Consider the following 22,649-nt stretch of genomic DNA (forward strand, 5'->3'; position numbering starts at 1 on the left):
AATGCAGAGACTCCAACTCTCCCGTTCTCGACGGGAGATCTCCCGCCGAAAGCCCATTTTTGCACAATCTTCCGTTCTCCAGCTTGAGATTTGATTTCTCCCGCCCTGGCTCTGTGTCTTCCGGTGGAAAGGATTTCTTACTTATTGCTGTCGTATGTTGAAGAAATAAGCCTTAGATAGCACCAGAGAACATCTAGAACCCAAGGAACTTCGCGCTTCGCACACATCAACTTGGAGTCTCCCGTTTGCTTGGGGTTTCGGGCGGGAGAATCTCCAGATCAGAATTAAGGTGCTTGGGGTTGGAGTCTCTGTCAATGTGGAGATAAACAGGCATTTTCTGTCTTTCATCTTAATTCGCAGAGTTTGTGTGCTAAATTTCACTCCATTTCCGACTTTATTGACAGCTTATGTCACAAATTTACAGTTTATGCCTTTTCTGAAACATGGTTTAATTCCAATGTACCGTCTATGTATGATATGAAGGGCTACTCCTTTGTACAAAAACCACGTGAACATCGGAGAGGTGGCGGAGTCTGTTTATACGTTGATGAGAGATTCACTTTACAAGTGAGAGATGACGTCGTTTTCAAACGAATCTGTAGATACAATGTTCGGTGAGATCGAAATGGAAAACAAGAACATCATAGTACGTGTGGTTTACAAGGCGTCCAACTCGGATGCACAAGCTTTCAATGGAATGCTGGAGAATTCTGTAGCAAGTATTGCCAGAGTGAACAAGTTGTGTTACATTGCAGGTGATTTTAACTTTGATATTCTGAAGCACTCCATTAATTCATGTACTAATAATTTTCTTAGCATTATGTATACACATGGCTTGTTCCCCTTAATAACAAAGCCTACCCGAGTGACATCCTCATCATTTACATGTATTCATAACATATTTACAAATGTCTTGGACAAGTCCATTACTCCTGGTATCATATTTTCAGATATATATGATCACCTATACCTATTTTTCAAGTCACAACTTTTGATTCGACTGATATAAAACTGGGCAAGAGCCGTCAATACTTTAAATGCCAAAGCTTTGCAAATAATCTGAATTACTCAGATCTTATGCAAGACCTTTGTTCTGTTAGTTGGTCCTGTGTTGAATCTTGTAACGATGTAAATATGTCATTTAATGTTTTTCTTGAAACTTTAAGCCAAATTTGTAACAAACATGTGTTGAAATCAGCCCCAAAAGTTAAATGTAAGAAAACAATTGCAAGAAAACCTTTGGTAACGAAAGGCATTCTGAAATCCATAAACATTAAACAGAGATTATTACGTGCATATATTAGCACGTCTTCTAATAAAAATAAGCTGGTATATCAGCGGTATAGAAATAAGTTAAATAGTATAATACGTGCTTCAAAGCGAACATACTTCACAAACTTAGTCATGAGAAATAAAACCAACTTTTGTAAAACTTGGAAGATTGTTAATGAAATTTTGGGGAGATGTAATACATCCAAGTTCCCAAATTCCGTTGAAGTGCTCGGAAAAAAGATTGAAGATGACAAAGAAAATGCTAATGAGTTCAATAAGTATTTCTCTGATATTGGTGTTTCTGTTGGTAACAAGGTTGACACTGGTAAAAAATGTTTCACAGGTTTTTTGAACTCTAAAATTTCTGAATCAGCTTTTTTCATGCCTATGACGAGTCAGAAATAATTGAGATCACAAAAAGTCTGAAAAGTTCAGCTTTCTGTGGACATGATGGATTAAGTTCTGCATTTATAAAGAGAATTATTCACTCCATTGCTCAGCCATTGTGCCATGTTTTCAACCTTTCACTCAGGCATAGTTCCAGACTCCCTTTAAGCTAGCCAAAGTTATCCCGGTTTTTAAAAAGAACGAAAAACATCTCACAGAAAATTACAGACCATCTCACTCCTCCCTACTCTCTCTAAAATCCTCGAGCGTATTATGCACAAAAGATTGTACAAGTACCTGTCAGAAAAGAACGTATTGATTAAAGAACAGTTTGGATTCCGACCATCTTGCTCTACTGAAACAGCTCTTTTACATGTCGTGGAGCAGATTAGAGCTGCTTTAAAGAGAAAAGAAATTCCTTTGGCCATTTACGTCGACTTGTCCAAAGCTTTCGATTCATTAGACCATGGTATTCTGCTACACAAATTAGAACACTACGGCATTGGAGGTGTACTCCTTCGCTGGTTCGAAAGCTCTCTCAGTGGTCGAAGTCAATATACTAGTTTTAAGGGCACCAACTCAGACATTCTACCCATAACGTGTGGGGTACCATAAGGGACCATTTTGGGACCACTTTTGTTTTTGGTACACGTGAATGACATCATCAATGCGTCCAATCTACTTCGTTTTGTACTGTATGTGGACGACGTAAACATTTTGGCTTCTCATTCTGGCAAAACAATATTGAACAAAATGACGAACGATGAATTGCAAATAGTCTGTGACTGGCTTAAAGCTAACAGATTACAAATGAATGCAAGTAAAACAAAATATATGATATTTCAGTCCTCCAGAATGAAGCTGTCACATGATGATAAGATGATATACGCAGATGGTAATGCTATTATCAGAGTTGATTCAATTAATTTTCTTGGGGTTATTATAAATGAGAGATTATCCTGGAAAAATCACATCAATCACATTCATGGCAAGATCAGCGTATCCATTCGGATGATTTATAAGCTTCGCGTGATATTACCGAGGAAAACCCTATTAATGTTACACAACGCCCTTGTCTTGCCTTACGTATATTACTGTAACTTGGTTTGGTCTGGAGCCACTGAGCGTGACTTAAATCGTCTCACTGTTCTTGAGAAAAAGCTATTCGATTGTGTACAAACTCTATCTTGCTCATACTCCTCCCCTTTTCAAAGACGTAGGCTGTTTATCCCTCAAAGATAGGATTTCTTATAGAACGAGTATTTTTATGTTCAAATATGTACATTCGATATTGCCGTCTATTTTTGATGATTATTTTAAAACGCATTCTATGAGTAATAATTTTAATACACGTTATAAACAAAACTTTGTCTTGCCATTATGTCGATCTAAGATGAAATATAGGAACTCATTGCAATATAAAGGTGCAAAAATATGGAATTTTTTGGAATATAATCTTAAGTGCATTATGAGTTTAAATCATTTTAAGTTGAAATTGAAATATCTCTTTGAATCTTATGATTAATTACGTTTCATCAAGGTATTGGAACATTATGCATTCATGACGTTTTGTTTTGTGTTGTATGTATGTATGTTCTGTTTTTTTTATGTGTACTTTTGTCTGTTATTGAGTATCTAGTATTATTACGTAACATTTTGTATTTTGTATTTTCATGCCAATCTGTTTTTAATGTACTTCTGTATAGGGAATCAAAATCTTCAAGCCACTGGCTTTTTCGTGGTTTTCCTTGACATTTGTTTATTGTACAAATATTGGCTGTATTGCTTTTATGAAATCAATAAATTGAATTGAATTGAATTGAAAACGTTGCAGGCACCGCCCGCGAGAACTAAAACACGAACTCAGCTCTATCACTTCTGGTTCTAATAAGAAGATATTTAAAGATTCCTTTTTGGGGGGTGGGTGGGCATGGTGCAAATTCTAACAAATAGAGATCATATCCCCCTAGGGATGCTAGCTGCCAAGTTTGGTGAAAATCCATCATGAGGTTTTCATGAAGATGAAAATGAAGAATTTAGGCCCCCATTTGGACCTCCCCATCCCCCCCCCTCCAGCCGCAAGGGGGACACCCCTGATAGATCCGCCATGGACAAACTTGGTCTACAGTTATTAATGTACTATTAACTCATAGTATTAACTTAGCTCTACCACTTCTGGTTCCAGAAAAGATTTTTAAAGATTCCTTAATTTGGGGGGATTTGGGATCCCAAGGAGCCCCCTGGGTGGGGCATGGTGCCCATTTTAAGAAATTTAGATCCTGAGACCCGAGGGATGCTACCTGCCAAGTTTGGTGAAAATCGTTCTTGGGGTTTCCAAGAAGAAGATGAAAATGTAAAAAGTTTACGCACGACGCACGACGGACGAGCGGACGCACCATGCACGACGGACGACGTGCAACGGACGACGGACGAAGAACGATCGCAATAACTCATTTGAGCCTTCGGCTCAGGTGAGCTAAAAGGGGGAGTTTCCGTTCATTCTATCGCGCTATTCAAAAATAATAATTCTGGAGCATATATTTTGCACTGTATAATGTTGCCATTGACGCACGCGCGAAATTTCAACTTGGACGGGCCTGTATGACGTCATATTAATTCGGAGTAACCTGAAATTTGGGAAATATATTTTCGATTATATTGTGGTAAAATGAGGGACATATCGAGGAGATGAGCTTTCGAGATTTTTTGTCCTTCGCTCAGCACAGCGCTTTAATAACCGTTACGAATTCAAAACCTTACGCCCCTTTTCGTATCGCCGGGCCTGAAAATGTAAGTTTTCTACTCCGAGAGAAATTCTCTACCTATTCCACTTACCTATCAGTGTCGCAGCACCCCCCCCCCCCCGCCCAAAAAATAAAAAAAACAAAAACAAAAACAAAAACAAAAACCAACAACAACAAACAAAACAAACAATAACCAACACGTGTCACTGAATTAAACCATTAGATGACTATTTCATTGCAATGAAATGTGCACGTGGCATGAAAACAGCGACTGGGCTGTGTACTAAGAGTCAGTGGCGTACCGTGGGTCAAGACATTGGGGGGCACCTCGTGGGAAAGTAATTTTGAGGGTGTGTATGCTTGTGCGTGCGTAATAATGATGAAAACATTTATGATAGAAATTGTGTATTTTTTATGATATTCCGAAATTAAGTGACGAGAGTAGAGAAAGTTGTGAAGGGAAAGTTAATATAAATGAATGTTTTATGGTTTTAAAAGAAAGGTAATAAAGCTCCTGGAAATGATGGTTTTACAGTGGAGTTTTATCTCATTTTCTGGCCGGTTTTGGGGCAAATGGTTGTAGATGCTCTGAATGAGGCATATGATGAAGGGGATTTATCAATATCAGAAAAACAAGGTGTTATTACTTTATTAGAAAAAGAAAATAGGGATGTATTATACATCAAAAATTATAGACCAATTACACTTTTAAATGTAGATTATAAGATATTATCTAAGGTGTTATCAAATTAGTTGGGTACCTAAGGGGGGGGGGGGTCACCGTGCACCCCCCCCAGGACTCCTCGAAACTTACATTTTCAGGATCCTCATGACATACCAAAACATAATCAAGATGTTAACAGGAACGAAAAGTGGCTGTTCTAGGTGAAATTTAATGTATTCTATTGTTTTTCATAATTTCTTATGTATTTCTCTGTTTTCCAGCTTTTTCAACATTTGTTTTTTCTTTGTTTTTCTATTGGAAATTGTCACTGACAACTTTTCTACCACAATTAGCACAAAACTAATCAATGAAAGTGATTAATTGTAAAAATAATCAGGTTTTCATGACTGTCATGACAGAGCACCTGTTTCCATAGGAAATGTACACAAAAGCACAAAATTGTGGCCGTTTTGGGACAACATTCCGTTACGAAAATGGGCGTGACTTCGCACAAGTATGCGGGGAAGTTGCAATTTTGGTCTCGAAAGTTGCGTGAGACTTGAACAAAGCAAAGTCAAGTAAGTTTCGAGGAGTGGGGGGGGGGGGTTCACGGTGACCCCCCCCCCCTTAGGTACCCTACTATGTAGGCCCTACATGTAAGCACATATATATTACATACAGCACACCCTGTTGTGGAAACAGAAGAAATACATTAATATGTCGAACGCACCCACGAAGTTAAGTGACTTTCGGTTTATGAAAAAGAAAGATATGGATAAATACTTAGTAAAGCATACCACCTCCTTAAAAATGAGATTATGTGAAAATTGATTTTTTTTTCATGCAACATTAACCCTTTAAGGACGGGAGGGGGGGGGGATCCGCCCCCCCCCCCCCTCGAAGTTTCGCGCTATACATCTGTCGCGAGGCTTCTTGATTTTGTTTGTTCAAGTCTCGCACAACTTTTGAGACCAAATTTGCAACATCCTCGTATACTTTTGCGAAGTCACGCCTATCATTGTAACGGAATGTCCCCCCTAAACGGGCACCATTTTGTGATTTTGTGTACATTTCCTATGGAAAACAGGTGCTCTGTCATGAAGGTCATGAAAACCTGATTATTTTTACAATTAATCACTTTCATTGATTAGTTTTGTGCTAATTATGGTAGAAAAGTGGTCAGTAACAATTTCCAATAGAAAAACAAAGAAAAAACAAATGTTGAAAAAGTTGAAAAACAAAGAAATGCATAAGAAATTATGAAAAACAATAGAATACATTAAATCTCACCTAGAACAGCCACTTTTCGTTCCTGTTAACATCTTGATTATGTTTTGGTATGTCATGAGGATCCTGAAAATGTAAGTTTCGAGGAGTCCTGGGGGGTGCACGGTGACCCCCCCCCCCTTAGGTACCCAACTAAATTATAGAATTAAAGAAGTTTCGGGAGAGATTATTCATTTTGATCAAGTTGGGTACACTAAGAATAGGAATATAGGAGAAGCGGTAAGATTAGTAGATGATATATAATTTCATTCTTTGCACTACACAAGTGGGTTTTTGGTCACAGTGGATTTCGAAAAAGCGTTTGATTCAGTTGCACATGAATTTTTATTTCGGGTCTTACATAGGTTTGGTTTCGGCGATTCGTTTTGTTCCTGGGTTAAGGTGCTTTATAAGGATATTAGCAGTTGTGTTATGAATGGAGGGCACTCTACTGGTTATTTCAAAATCAAGAGAGGGGTTAGGCAAGGTGATCCCCTATCTCCGTATTTGTTTTTATTAGTAATTGAAACACTGGCACAAGTAGTAAGGAAAGATAACACTGTAAAAGGAATATGTGTGGGGGGAAATGAAATAAAGCAAATTTTATATGCGGATATATATTATATATATTCATATTTCGTTGTTTATAAAGGACATAAAATCTTTGAATAGATTACAGTATATTTTTGATGAATTCGGGAAAATAAGCAGTTTAATTGTAAATAAAGAAAAATTCAATTTTTTTTTTTTTGTGGATGGGTAAGGATACAGAGAAACCTGTATTATCTGTATCTGGAGTGATGCAGTTAAAATTTTGGGGGTTAATTTTGCAAGAGATGTGAGGGGGAAGAATGAGATCAATTTTAAAGAAATATTAAGTAGAATAAAAAAGTTATTAGAATGGTGGAAACAGCGTGATTTAACACTCATGGGTAAAATTCATTTATTGAACACTTATGCATTATCAAGGTTAAATTATGTTTCATCACTCATAGTTGTCCCTCCATGGATATTTTCTGAATTGGATAAGATGATTTTGGAATTTTTGTGGAATGGTAAAGACCGGGTAAAAAGGAATATTATGTATCAAGATTATGTTAATGGGGGACTGCGAATGATAAATTTCAAGCTGTTTGTCAAAACGCAACGTATTATGTGGTTGAAACGTTTATTGTATGGTGAGAAGAAATCTGGGTGGATTGTATTTTGATTTTAGTTTTCGATCAGTAGGAGGAAGGTTTTATTTTTATGTGATTATGAATGGTCTAGATTGACATTGACAAATCCAGTTCCACCTTTTTATATAGAAATGGTTAAGGTATGGCAGGAAATGGATAAATGTACGAATTTTGAAGATGAAGTGATGAATCCAGTTGTATTTAATAATAGAAAAATATGTATAAAATGGAAGAGTATTTTTATTTGATTTGATTTGATTTGATTTGATTTGATTTATTCATTCTCCGTATGGCAACATGTACATTTTTTTCAACATAATGAAACATAATGATATACAAATATGAAACTCATTATAGCTAGTTTCAACAATTTCAACAATTTTGATTACAAATACATTTAAGACAAAATTACAATACATGTGTTATGAATTACCATACAGAACGGTCGCCAATAATAAGCTATAAGCTTGACCCTTGGCAACCGATAATACAATACGTTCATGCAATAAAAGAAGGGGGTCCAACATGATGCTCGTGGGTTAGGGGGATAATAGGAGAGACAGAAAGAGCAGGAAAAAAAAGGGTGATAGAAACCTTCCGATACCAGGCTTGCCAGATCAAACTCACAGTAAATACATACAGGTGTACATATGATTATAGATTACAGTGATGTATTCACATTTCACGCACACATAGACATGATACAGTGTTGCTGTTGTCAAATAAAAGTTACATTGAATTACGAATAGAAGAGCAGTAAAAACAACTACGAAGTATACACAGTTCAGCGCCCTACCAGGGCTTATAGAAGAGGATAACTTGCCTGACATAACAAGAATAATAGATATCGGAGACAAAGACGTATATGATATGGGAGGAGTGCGGAATGGGCACAGGCAAGTGCGTCCCGTATGTGCAGAGTCTCAAGAACAAACATGTATAAAAGCTAGGGGTAAAGAATGAATAGGGTAGGGTTTCGGCAAAGAACATCACTGATCGTGCTGGTACTGTGTGATCAACATGTTCTTAACTGCTCTTTTGAATGAATATATGGACTTGATGTTACGTAATTCAGTTGGTAATTTATTTATTTGATTGCGATTTATACGAAAAGGGTGTTTATAATGTAAATCATATTTTACAAGGAGGTTTTATTAAACCCGTTGGGTATTTTCGAAATTTAGGTATCATGGGAAATGGTATATTTTTAATGGTAGTGCTCGCCTATGTGGCTGACACACTTTTGGAGCGCTGCTTTTAGAGTCGTATTTCGCTGCACTAAGTTGATATCCAGTTGCAGTTTTATCACCTTCCTTCAGAGGAAATTGCCTGGACTTTGCTGGAGTAAGTTTGAAATCGTGAATTGTAGCAGTGTTGTGGTAGTGAGCGAGAAAACTTTCTGAATTTTGCATGTGCAAGCTTTGGCAGACATCTTATGAGCCAGGCAGGTTCACTCAAGCAGGAACCCTTCAACTGAGCAGGCACAATGGACTTGGGAGCCCGAACACCACCCCTATTCAATCCAGCTTGCGCCCCTCTATTGTGATCTCAATTGTGCACTGTGCTAATCTGCAAGAAACTTGAATGAGAACATCAGCAACAATGAAGAAAGCTCTCCCCTTCTTACTGCCCTTCTTTTGTTTGGAATTCATGTGAATCATCCACTTCAGAGCCCTGTGAGTATTACTCTGCATATGACTGCCTGTATCCTTGTCCCTTAGAAATTTGCTGGCAAGCGTATCACATACACTGCTCAATCGACTGCCACGTTTCGTGCACTCCTCCTGAAATGTGGTGACATTAATCCGAACCCAGGCCCATTGCAGAACCATGATGAATACAGGTATTCTTGCGAGTTTCTGCACAAAGTAGGGGAACAAAGTACTGATCTTAAACTTTCCCCTGTGACCTGGAATGTTATAAAAGACCTTGGTATAAACTCCAAACCTACAGAATGCTGAAAAACTTAAATCAACGAAAGTCAAGCATCACCGGAGACTTACCCGTTCGAATCTTGCGGGAGTTTGCTTGCGAACTGGCCTCACCTCTTGCCAATGTGTTGAACGCATCTTTCCAGCAAGGTGTGGTACCCCACATATGGAAGTGCGCTGAGATTGTCCCCATCCCAAAGTGTCAACCACCAACTCTTCAGAATCTCCGCCCGATTGCTCTTACAAGCTACTTCGCTAAGATCGCTGAATCTTTCATGGCTAAATGATTACTAGAAGATATCTCCAAGCACATAGATAGTAAGCAATACGGAAACAGGAAGGGCTTGTCCACCAACCATTATCTTATACAATTACTTCACCAAATCCTAGAAAATGCGGAACTTCCCAAGACCATTTCAACACTTGTATTCAGTGATTTTTCGAAAGCATTCGACAAAATTGACCATAATGTCCTTGTCAACAAGTTGCTCAGCATGGGTGTTAGACCGTGCCTTGTCTCATGGATAATAAGTTTCCTTGAACATCGTCCACAGTGCGTAAAGTACAGCGGAAGCATGTCCAGCTGGAACACCATCAATGCAGGTGTGCCCCAGGGCACTAAGCTTGGACCTATACTTTTCCTAATAATGATCAATGATGCATGTGAAACAGCGCCTGTCCAATACCTCAAATATGTGGATGATCTCACTTTGATCGAAAGCAGAAAGCTAACTCAACAACCCCTCATTCAAGATGCACTCAATGACTTAAGTAGTTGGACTGGTAACAATAACATGAAACTGAATCCTACAAAATGTTGTACAATGCAAGTAACATTTTGCAAACATCCTCCACTACCCGAACCTCTGTTCATAGACAATGTTGAGTTGAGTGTGGTAACTGAAGCTAAGATATTAGGTGTTGTGGTACAGGCAAATCTCAAATGGGAGAGTCACATCTTGCAAGTAGTCAAAAAGTGCAATAGAAAACTGTATATGCTTCGTAGCCTCAAACGCTTTCATATCCCGTTGACTGATTTGATAACAGTATACTCCGGATATATCAGACCTGTCCTCGAGTATGGAACCCCTGTGTTTAATGGCGCACTCATAAGAAAGCAAGATAATCAGAAACAATTCAAAAAAGGGCATGCAAAATCATGCTAGGCACATCGTACTCCACTTACGGTGAGGCCCTGGAGTTGTGTAATCTCAGCACTTTGTCAGAAAGAAGAAAAACATTGTGTCTTGACTTTGACCACATTTTAGAAAAGAACCCCCTGGTTTGTAACTGGCTACCACAAAAAACGACCCATGACCATGCACTGCGCTCAAAGAAAAAGTATGAAATGTTCAAATGTAAAACGAAAAGGTTCCAGGATAGTTCCATACCTTACCTCATCAGACTCCTTAATTGTGAAACTTCTTAGCTGATTGAATGCAGTATTGTAGCTGCCCTTATGTAATTCAGTAATTAATAAGAAAATTAATATATCTTAATTGTTATCATTTTTTTTTGTGATAAATTCATCTTCGTAAGTTCATTTTGTCACAGTACTGAAACCTCAGTGGGTTCTGATGCCCCTTCTTCTTTTTTTCCCCCTATGTCACCGCTTATATAGCTATTACAGTAATTGTTAAGATATTTGAATGGTAAAAATATTATAATTTGTTATTTGTTTTTGTGGTGATAAATATCCTAATATGGAATTTATCTCTAAAGTGTTAGAACAGTCACTGCTGATACTTGTGTATTGTAACCATAAGTATTATTTTGGAAATCAGGAAAAAAAAAATAAACCCACAATCATTGTATATCTGGTCTGTATGTTTGATATACATATATATATTTTTTCTTAGTTGGAAAAATATGCGATATCATTATGTATGCCCCTCCTTTTTTTTTTTTGGTTTGTGCATCTCATTTATATACTCAGATATGCATAATGTGTCATTTGTAATTAGATGGTGAATAAGCAATACATTATAGCGTATTAATGGATTTGCAATTTATTTTGATACAATGCACAAGACTTAAAGATTGTGTACTTTATATATTTTAGGTGAGTATGACAATGTTTCCATTACTCTTTTTTTTTAATATAATTTACCATATAATTTTGATTCATTGATTGTGGGTATGCACACACGCACATCCACCCACCCCCACACACACGCACAAACACACACACGCACACATGCACACACACTCACACACACACACGCTCACACACTCACACACATACCCCCACACACACTCACACACACTTAGCCCCTTTCCATACACATGCGCGAACAAGCACACTCAAATACATAATTCAAGTTTCAATATTGATTTTGTTCCTAGTGCAATATATTATTTTTGTGATCAAACATAGAGTATATTATATGGATTATTCTTCTTATAAATATATCTTTTATAATTATATTTTTATGCTTTCGTTATTAATTCAGTTTACTTTTGATTGCTTTGAGCGTATTATAAACACTATTGTATTGTCTTTTTCAATAGTGATTACATTAATGTTTATTATAGAAATATGTGCAATTATGCCATCAGTTATGTGTCTTTTTAAGTTTTGAATGGTTGATCTAGGGAGCTAGTATATAGATAAAAATGTAATTAGTAATTTGTTATTTGATGATTAAATTATGTTCATATTTTTTTGTTTCTCATTAGTAGCGATAATTATTTTAGTAATAATTTTTAGTATATTTTAAGCTTTTCAATGTTTAATTTTAAGTTAATATTTTCAGTTTTAGTTAAGTGCATTTTGTAGGAGATTCAATTTTCTTGTTGTTTTATATGAATTAATAGTCATGATTGTATTTTTTATCTTTGTAAACATGTGCAATTCAGCCACTGGCTGCGATACATGACTGAATAAAACCTTTATTGAATTGAATTAAGATAAATGATATTTATAATGTTTTTTCCAGAAAAGTGGAAAGAGTCCACAGGGAGTGTAAGGTTTCAGCAAATTGATGTATTAAATTATGATATACAGGTGAAGATTTTTGCTAAAATATTAGAATTTCAAAATATTAAGTCAAGAATATTGTATGAGTATTTTGTTACAGCTTTACAAGAATTGTATACCCTGGAAATAAGATATGGTGAAGTGAAGTATGATTTCAGTTATAAGGAAATCAGAAATTTATTTATTAGACCTAGAAGTACGACTTTACTTAGTAAACCTAGGGAATTTCAGTTCAAGTTGTTACACGGGGTGATATATACAAGGGAACATTTGTTTAAGTTCGGTTTGGTGAATGATAATCTTTGTTCTTTTTGTCAATTTGAAAGGGAAACTTATTCACATATTTTTTTGATTGTGTGAAAGTAAAGCCGATATGGCAGTTTCTTATCAAGTATTATGATTTAGTTGAGTTAGAAGAATTAGAATGGAGAGATATCTTCTTGGGTTTACGAGGTAGTTCAAATCGAATGAAATGCGTGAATGCCTTGATAATTTTGATGAAAATTGTAATATTTCAGTCAAGAGAACAAAATAAGTTACCCAAGAGGGAAAAGATAAAGAAACTTGTTTTGGATTTCATAGAGGAGGAAAAGAACGTTGCGGTTAAAGCAGGTAAGCTTGGTTTTCATTTGCAAAAATGGGAGCAGTTGAAACTTTCACAGAGAGTGGTGTTGTTGTTGTTGTTGTGGTTTTTTTTGGCACATTGATAGTATGAATTATATATCTTTTTTTTTTTAATCTTTCTTCCCCCACGTCAGATGTATGGTCAGTTTAGGTTTTAGCCGTATTAATGTTTAGGAATCGGTATATGTATCAGCATTATGGTGGTCACTTTTTTTTTCTTTCCCATGTAAAACGTTTAGTTAGCTTCGGTTTTTAATGTGTGTCTAACTGTCAAAGAAACAGGTAACCAAGATACCACACCTATGTAGTGTGATTTGGCGTGCAAATGTTGGTGTTTGTGAGTGCGCACTTGTGGGTATGTCTGTTGTTGATGTTGTCTTTTTAATGTCTAGAGTATATGTGGGTGTGTGTGTTGAGGGAAGGCTACGGGGGGGGGGGGGGGGGTATGTTAGTGGGAAAAAGGTGGGGATGGTTAGGGCATGGAGCTACTAAGTAGCTCCATGGTTAGGGTTAGGTGGCTATGTAGTTAGGTAATAGTAGAGTAATGGTTATAGTGGGGAAATAGGTGGGGATGGTTAGGGTTAGGTAGATGTAGTTAGGTTTATAGTAGAGTAATGGTTAAGGGGCTAGGCAGGAATGTGGTTTGTTTTGACGATATACACATATTATCGTTATTTTGTTTTGTACGGGGAGGGAGGGGTAGGTTGATAGGTTAGATAAAAAAATGATGAGTTTTGTTCGGTTAATTTAAGAATGCTTTTTTTATGATACGTTTCAGGAAATGCTGTATTCTCAAGAGAGTGTAAGAGAATTTATGTAATGAAGTGGATATTGAGCATTCTGATCAAGTTGCTCAAGATCTTTTTTCCTTTTAAGAGTTATACTTTATCTGATATATTTGTGTATATAGCGTGTGCTCTGCCCAAAAAAAAAGAAAAGAAAAAGAAGGAAGTTACGTTAAAAAAGTGATTTAGTACATAGCACGAATTTCTTATTGGGTGTGTGAGTGATAAGGCACATTCGGATTGGCTTGATTAGGCTGATCAAAATAGCTTTTTCTGAGAATTATGCAGAATTTCATGTCATTTCTCTTATAAAAACAGGGTATGATTTGGTAAAAAGACCCAAATATATCGTATTGTATGCTTGAAGAATGATTGAGCAGCACAAGAAAGAAGAATACAGCTGCTTTTTTGTTGTTGGTGGTAATATTGATTTTATTGTTAATATGGATTTGATATTTGAATGAAACTCAAATAAAGAATGTAAAACGAAAAAAAGTGTATGTGTGTGTGTGTGTGTGCTTGCGTTGTCAGTCTGCAAACTTTGTAGTCCGTTTGTAGCTATATTTTTTCGCTTTGGATATTAAGGGGGGGGGGGGCGCACCTGGCGCAACTGGTGGCAATTACTGGCAGCAACATAAAAAGAATGGCATAACGATTAAATGCGAGCGAGCGAAGCGAGCGAGCTTCAAAATTTTGACATTTAACAGTCCAAAAACTGCCGTTTGTAGCTGTATTTTTTCGCTTTGGAAATGAAGGGGGGCGCACCGGGCGCAACTGCTGGCAATTACTGGCAGCAACATCAGGACAATGGCATAAAGATTTTATGCGAGCGAGCGAAGGGAGTGAGATGAAAATTTTGACATTTTACAGTCCCAAACCTGCCGTTTGTAGCTACATTTTTTCGCTTTGGAAATTAAGGGGGGGGGGGTGGCGCACCGGGCACAACTGCTGGCAGTTACTGGCAGTAACATTAAGAGAATGGCATATAACGATTAAATGCGAGCGAGCTTGAAAATGTTGACATTTTACAGTCCCAAAACTGCCGTTTGTAGCTATATTTTTTCGCTTTGGAAATCGGGGGGGGGGGGGGGGCGCACCGGGCGCAACTGCTGGCAATTACTGGCAGCAACATCAGGAGAATGGCATAGCGATTGAATGCGAGCGAGCTTGAAAATTTTGACATTTCACAGTCAAAAAACTGCCGTTTGTATCTATATTTTTTCGCTTTGGAAATTAAAGGGGCGCCCGGTGCCCCTCCCCCTGGTTCCGCCACTGCATGGTGGTCAAAGGTGTCGGTTTATGTTCATGATTGGGAGAGGTATGACCAGCGAGGGGGCGTCGAAGTGACCAAGCGGGGAAAACATGTCCAAAATCTACACTATGGAGCATCACCTATGTAATGTTTGTGTTTGTTTGTGTGTGTGTGTGTGTGTGTGTGTGTGTGTGTGTGGTTTTTTATATACATGGAAAGGTTAGGAAAGAGCCCAGGTCAAGTCTTAATATTGGCAATGCAAGGCATTTTAGAATAGACTACTAGTAGTATGTAAATTAAAGCAACACTGCAAAATCAATAATTATAGCTTTGATATATGGGCCGGATGCATAAACGCTAGCAATTGCTTGTGCTAGCCTTTTACTAGAGTCCGTATGCATAAAAAACAAGCAATTGCTTGCGAGTAGAAGCATTTGCTAGCAAGCACAAGCAATTGCTCAGAAAACATACCTTTTGCTTCTTCTTCTTGCTAGCAATTGCTTACGATTTTCCAAGCTCTGTAAAATGAGCTTGAGCTTTCGCTTGACTGGACGTTCCCTTTTAAGTATCATTTTCATATTCATAAAAGAAAGGCCACACTTGTGCATGAGTGGTACAAATCTACAAGAAATACGTTTTCGTTTCAACAACGGAGTGTCCAGTGGTTAGCGCGCAAAATGTGATGAAAATCATGTAGGATGTCTGACTTCGTGGAGAGCAAGGAGACCTCTCTTCACTAGTCAAGGCGCAGGGACCCAGAAAAAATGACTTCGTTCAACCCACCCCGCAGAAAAGGTTTGACTGCGTGGGGTGGTCGGTTGGACCCTCTGGAACACCCCTAGGTAGTATGTGACTCCAAATTGTGGTATCAATAAAATTTTACAGGCCACTTAAGTTGCGACAAGACCTTATTCTTCGAGAAAGAGTCTGCGCACGCTAAGACTACTACACGTACCACTAGCTCTGCTACAGGCGCCAATGCCAGTGGTGCGTGTAGTAGTCTTAGTGCATACAGACTTTTTAGGTCACAAACGAGGGTTTTTGCCTGCAAACTAACATTTCACGCCAAGCTGGGGTCGGTGTAGTGTAGTTTCTAGACGTTTTTATTTCGTGTTTATTTCTCCGAGTTGAAGTAAGCAGAGTGAGAGCGCCAGTGGCGTATCTAGGGAAAACGGCGCCCGGGGCAAGCGCGAAAATTGCGCCCGTAATTTCAGAAAAAGACTATTGTTCAACCCCAACCCCATCCCGGTAGGGACTTTAAGCAAAGTCCACATGATATGCTTTTCAAGCCCTTAAAAGGGGTCTTTTGAGGGTGATTTAAATGTAATGAATTTTGATAAATTTTGGCGAGCGAGCGCAGCGAGCGAGCCGAAAATTTGTGTATTTCAGCTGACAAAACATGGAATTCTTGTCATTTTTTGTTACCAAATCTTACAATTCTAATCAAGATAGTGACGGCCTTATAGATAACGATTTATCTATACCAACAAACTGAGTACTTTAAAAATATTCTAAATCAGAGGGGCATTTCATGAAGCATTTTGGTACGAGCGAGTGAGCCGAAATTTGTATATTTCCGCGTCATCATCACGTTTTGTTCTTATCTCCTTTTTGTTTTGATAAATTTTGGCGAGCGAGCGCAGCGAGCGAGCCGAAAATTTTTGTATTTCAGCTTACAAAACATGGAACTCTTGTCATTTTTTGCTTATCAAATCTTACAATTCTAATCAAGATATAGTGACGGCCTTATAGATAACGATTTTTACCAACAAACTGAGGGCTTGAAGAAATACTCTGAATTAGTACGAGCGAGTGAGCCGAAATTTGTATATTTCCACGTCATCATTACGTTTTGTTCTTATCTTGTTTGATTTTTTTGGCGCCCCCCCCCCGTATGTTCGAAACCGTTGGCGCCTTCTTTTGATCCAATTGGCGATCGCTTCAGAACGAAAGAAATTGCAGCCGCTGCTCAGTGAAACATTTTGCCTGCTAAATATAAAATTACATGTGTGAACACAATAGAAATTGTCATTTTGTCCGCTTCATCATCACATTTTGTTCTTACCTTCTTCTTCTATATAAAATTTAGAGAGCGAGCGCAGCGAGCGAGCCGAAAATTGTATTTCAGCTTACATAACATGGAATTCTTGTGTGAACACAATAAACATTGTCATTTTGTCCGAGTCATCGTTATGTTTTGTTTTTATCTTTTTTTGATTTGGTTTTCTGCCCCCCCCCCCTTTCCGGTGAGTTTCTTCTTCTTCTTCTTCTTTTCTTTTTTCTTTTTTTTTCTTTTTTTCTTCGTTTTTTTTTTCTTCTTCGTTTTTTTTTTCTTCTTCTTCGTTTTTTTTTTTGCGCCCCCAAGGAGTGGCGCCCGGGGCACGTGCCCCCCTTGCCCCCCCCCCCTAGATACGCCACTGGAGAGCGCATACCCAGTGATTGCGACGCCACAACCGTTTTTGTCGCAATCACTGGGTATGCACCCTCACTTGGCTTAGCGCAATACAGCGGGCTTCTGCACAATACACAAGCTGCAACTCAGAGAAATAAAGACGAAATAAAAGCGGCTAGAAATTAAGACTAGGGTCAGTAATGCTTGTCGCTATTGGGGCACTGAAAATGACAAACTTATCACAGTTCTTGCACTTATTTCATGAAAAATTCATCAAAACTGCATAAAACTATATATGTACACGTTGCTAGAGATGTCAGCAAAACAGTGGGATTCATTGTAAGTTATAATATTGTGCATGGTAACCATGGTAACGGGATGCCTACAGGTGATTGGTAACCCCCCCCCCCAAAAAAAAAATATATATATGTATATACATTATATATATATATGGAATTTGATTTGTTTCTTTTGCCTTTCGTGCACATCACCCATTGTAGACCTACCTCAACACTTAAATTAGCCTGGATAAAAGGGAAAAGACGCCCAAGAGTTTTCCCTCATTGTCTCCTTAGCATTAATTCATTACTGCACGTTTTGATACAAATTTACATATCATGATTTTTTTTTCATTTTATTCTATATATATATATATATATTTACAAAAGCTAACGAACACAAAAGTACCTTTAATTCTTTGGTGGATAATCCAGCGCACGTGGGAGGTGTATTCCTTCTTTACAAAGAAATTTATCAGCATTCTTGAATAAACTTCCTTTACGAACATGAACAATCATTGCTTTCCTCTGCTCTCTTCCAGGATTGTTTTGCATAACCATCGCTTTGCTCTCTGTATTCACCTATACTTTTAAGGGAAATTTGTGTCCATACATTACTAAAAACTACATTTGCCTATGTACTTTGAAGTCAAATTTGTGTTGAAAGTACGACGGATGCAACTTTTTCATGCATTTTACTATTCGAAAATGATATCTTTCTTTCAATGGCCGTTTATTATGCCTTTGTTTACAAATATTGCAGTAACTTGAGAATGCTTCAGTATATTCTTCACATAAGTTGTACACAAAATATGCAAAAGGAAGGACATGCTCACTGAGCTTTTTGAAATTATGGGCTTTAGTTTTTGAGTTATTGACAGCTGAATCATGATTGGATAATACTAGTTGCCTTGGCAGCAGATCTTTTTTTTTTTACAATAGTCAATAAAAAGGTTTTTTTTAATTGCATCTATAAAATCAAAAAAATCAAAGTTTGCAGCAGTAGGAGGCACTTTGGGGGTTACCAATCACCTGTAGGCATCCGGTTACCATGGTAACCATGTACAATATTATAACTTACATTGAATCCTACTGTATTGCCAACATCTCTAGCAACGTGTACATATAAAGTTTTAAGCAGGTTTGATGAATTCTTCATGAAATAAATGCAAAAACTGTGATAAGTTTGGTATTTTCAGTGCCCTAACAGCGACAAGCGTTACCGACCCTAGTCTTTATTTCTAGTCGTTTTTATTTCGTCTTTATTTCTCTGAGTTAATTGCAACTTGTGTATTGGGCAGAAGCCCGCTGTATTGCGCTAAGCCGGGTGAGGGCACAAGCCCGCTGTATTGCGCTAAGCCGGGTGAGGGCACATACCCAGTGATTGCGATTCGGAATGATGAAAAATGGCCAGTAAAATTCTACTGACACCACAATTTGGAACCACATACTACCTGGGGATGTTCATGGAGGTCCCATCTACCACCCTGTCTGGTCAAACCTTTTCTGCGGGGTGGGTTGAACGATCTCCTTAATTAAGCCTCCTACAGGAATTAGCGCCTTGACTACACGTGCGATCGGGCAGATCAAGCAGTGATGGGAATCAGCAGTACGTGTGTATTTGTGTGTGTATAGCTGTGTGTGTCTGTATGTGCATTTGTGAGTGCCATTTCGTACCTCCTCAGCTATGTCAGGAAATGTTTCACACACACATGCCCTTTCACATACACGCTGTCACACTCGCCTTTGTTCTTGTGTTCGCACAGGCGTGACGTCAATTTTGTTGAAAACGCAAGCAATGAGTATTGCTTGTGCGGGACAAGTAAAAGGTATAATCACAAGCAAAAGGTTATGCATATATGGATTTAAGCAATTGAGCTAGACCTTTTGCTAGACGAGCTTGTGCTTTTGCTGGAAGCAATGTATTGCTTGTTTTATGCATTCGGCCCGTTACGAAGCGTATTGAGGTACAAATGTGTACATTCTACATCACAATGCGCAACATTGCAGCAACTCTTTTTGCCGTTCGGATGTTCTTAGTACACTGCCCACATTCTGCAGACCCTGCTTATACATTCAGAACGCCCTCCAATAATCACGCTGAATCACAATCTTTTGTCGGCACCGGGCTTTTTGAACAATGTTTCACACTATATACCTCTCCAATTATGGTTAGAAGAAATCTCAGAAAATATCTTATTTCATGATCACCCTTTCATGTCGATTTCAAAAGCAGTTTACTAACCCTTGAATTACCACAGCGAGTACCACACGAGCCTGTGACACAGTACCATACAGTTCCTGTGGTAACATATATTTGTGTGGTACATTGTGTGATACCGACAAGTACCACGAGGAGTACCATATGAGCCTGTAATACAGTACCACACAGTTCCTGTGGTAACATTTGTGTGGTACATTGTGTGGTACCGACAAGTACTACAGGGAGTACCCTACAAGCCTGTGGTACAGTACCACACAGTTCCTGTGGTAATATTGCTTGCGTGTGGTACATTGTGTGGTACCGTCAAGTACCACAGGGAGTACCACAGGACTTTTTTGTTAGGGCAATTCGGTATTTTTTTTTCTTTACCAGCGGATGGGAAGGGGGGGGGGGGGCACGTGCCCCCCGTGCCGCCGCCCCCCCCCCCCCCCCCCCTGCTAAGAGTACATACACGTGCACGTAGTTAGAACACTACATGAATCAATGCAATCAAAAGGGTGACAACTTCCACACTTTACCTATGTCAGGGTCGCGAGCCAGCTCTTCGTAGTTCCCATATGCCCTAGGAATATTGAACTCGGCTGCAAACTTTCGTGATCGTTCCATGGAGCGCGAAGCTACCGCACCGATAAGATGAGTGTCCTCGTGCCCTTGCAGGCTCGCTGCGAAGTCATGTGAAATTTCGCCCGCAGTACAAATTCCCCAGCGTAGGGGTTTTGTGGTCGCCATGTCGACGCTCGGGGAATGCAGTGATGGGAAGGAAAAGAGAAGCCGAGGTCGGTGACAAGCAGCGATCTACTACGGATCGCGGAATATGAATCACTTGGTGTGGATCAAAGAGTATACAGGCGCACGCAGGGCGAACTTCTACGCTCTTTGGTGTGGATTCCTCTCTATCACGCCGCGCCTCAACCTCGAGGCGACGCATGCACATCAAGTACGTGGCTACACAGAACACAGAAATGGTGTCTCCAGTCAATGTCTAGGGAGCTTTTGAAGAGAGAGCATGACTTGACAAAACAGTTGTGGGTTAATCTTTCATAATTTAAGAGATATGATTATCAAAGGTCAAACCTTCTTTATGATGACGACAAGCCCTGTCAATGAGTAGGCTTTGCAAACAAACTCGCAACGCAACGTGGTGCACTTTACAGTTCATAGTACACTATACCTCCTTGACTACGCAGGCCAGTGTCCTATGATATGCATAAGAACCAGGGCATAATGGACTGCTTGGAGGGGGAAAAAGAAGGAAAAAGGAAGGGGGAAAGAGGGGAAGAAGGGGGAAGGGAGGGGGGAGAAAAAAACCCACGGATTTCTACAAAATATACTGAAAAATACTTGGTTTTCTGTATATAATCATTCAATTTTGGGACCTTTGACCTTTATAATAGTCAGGTCAACTTGATACTTACAAATACTGACTAGACTTGCACCCTAGAGTGAGAAAAATGGCAACATATTTCAGGATCCTACTTCAAAGCTTTTAAATCTTAACCTTATTTTACTGCATCTTCCACGCAAAAAACAAGTTTTTGTAGATAACAGATGAACATCCACTCACACGTAACTCATGACAATTCAGACAAACACCAAGCCATGTATCGTCCTCGCCCACATAAATATTACACTCTGTCATTAAAATGTTTTTTAAGTGTATTAGTTCTAGAGTTTTACTTCTGACCTTTTACATTGTTCAATTTAACCAAGTACTTGACAGGCATATATCTTTAGCAGATGTACCCATGTTTGAGTTTTGCGGACATAGCTCGAAGTTGTGGAAATTCGTTATTGAGAGCAAACAATATATAACGCTAAATCGGAGAAAGTTCATAGACCATCTGACCTTTGACCTAGTTCCTAGAATATTTACCAATATTCAAACTTGAGCAGAATCTTCAGGTGATATGCATGTGGTGTTAATGTGTGGCTATCGTAGCTCTCAATGTGGAAAGTTATTGAGTGTACACCACAATGTGTCCTTATATTGTTTCAAGTGCTTATTAAGTAAGTTCACCGACCATTAATTCCATTAATTTGACCTCTGAATTTGTTGGACTTCACTCATATACAACTTGATTGGCAGTTTTTATTTATTTAGCCTACCTAATTTGTGAGTTTGGTGGTCATTGCTCAAATCTGAAAAAAAAAATATTGATGAGTACACCTCAATAATAACAATAATGATAATAATAATGATAATAATAATAATTAGACAAATCTGTATAGCGCAGCTACTATGTAAATATACTCTACTGTGCTGTGATGTAACAGAGCTCCTGACATTGTTACTGATTAGACACACACACAAAAAAAATAAATAACAAATTAATCAAATGCTTCTGAAAAAGGTAAGTCTTCAACCGGTGAAAGATTTGAAGACAGCAAGTGATGGGGCCTTCCTCATTTTCTCAGGTAATTCATTCCAAAGTTATGGAGCAGCGCAGCTAAAGGTACAATACCCAAAAGTTACTTTTGTTTTACGTGAGATTGCTTTAGAAGCAACTTAAAACTCTTGTGTACTTCGTAAATTATGTGAATATGAATATGATTTTATTAATATTAATTCTGATAGACAACCAGGTGCTTGACCATGCAGTACTTTACATATAACAAAATCTTAAATGCAATTATCTGCCTTACTGGCAACCAATGTAACTTCAATACTGTGA

The 22,649-nt window shown here is 38.3% G+C and overlaps 1 protein-coding gene across 1 annotated transcript in view; it reads right to left on the minus strand.

Moving 5' to 3' along the window:
• LOC139734527 (trans-1,2-dihydrobenzene-1,2-diol dehydrogenase-like) overlaps positions 1-20,942 on the minus strand; it is a 136,247-nt gene extending 115,305 nt beyond the window's left edge. The window contains exon 1 of the mRNA XM_071645303.1: positions 20,496-20,942. Coding sequence (XP_071501404.1) covers positions 20,496-20,706 — 211 coding nt within the window. The 5' untranslated portion in view covers positions 20,707-20,942. The remainder of the gene's footprint in view (positions 1-20,495) is intronic.
• Positions 20,943-22,649: the final 1,707 nt, after the last annotated feature.

Source organism: Diadema antillarum, unplaced genomic scaffold, assembly GCF_040938485.1.
Source record: "Diadema antillarum isolate AM-2024a unplaced genomic scaffold, OU_Dant_1.0 seq00000531_RagTag, whole genome shotgun sequence".
NCBI classification, from domain to species: Eukaryota; Metazoa; Echinodermata; class Echinoidea; order Diadematoida; family Diadematidae; genus Diadema; species Diadema antillarum.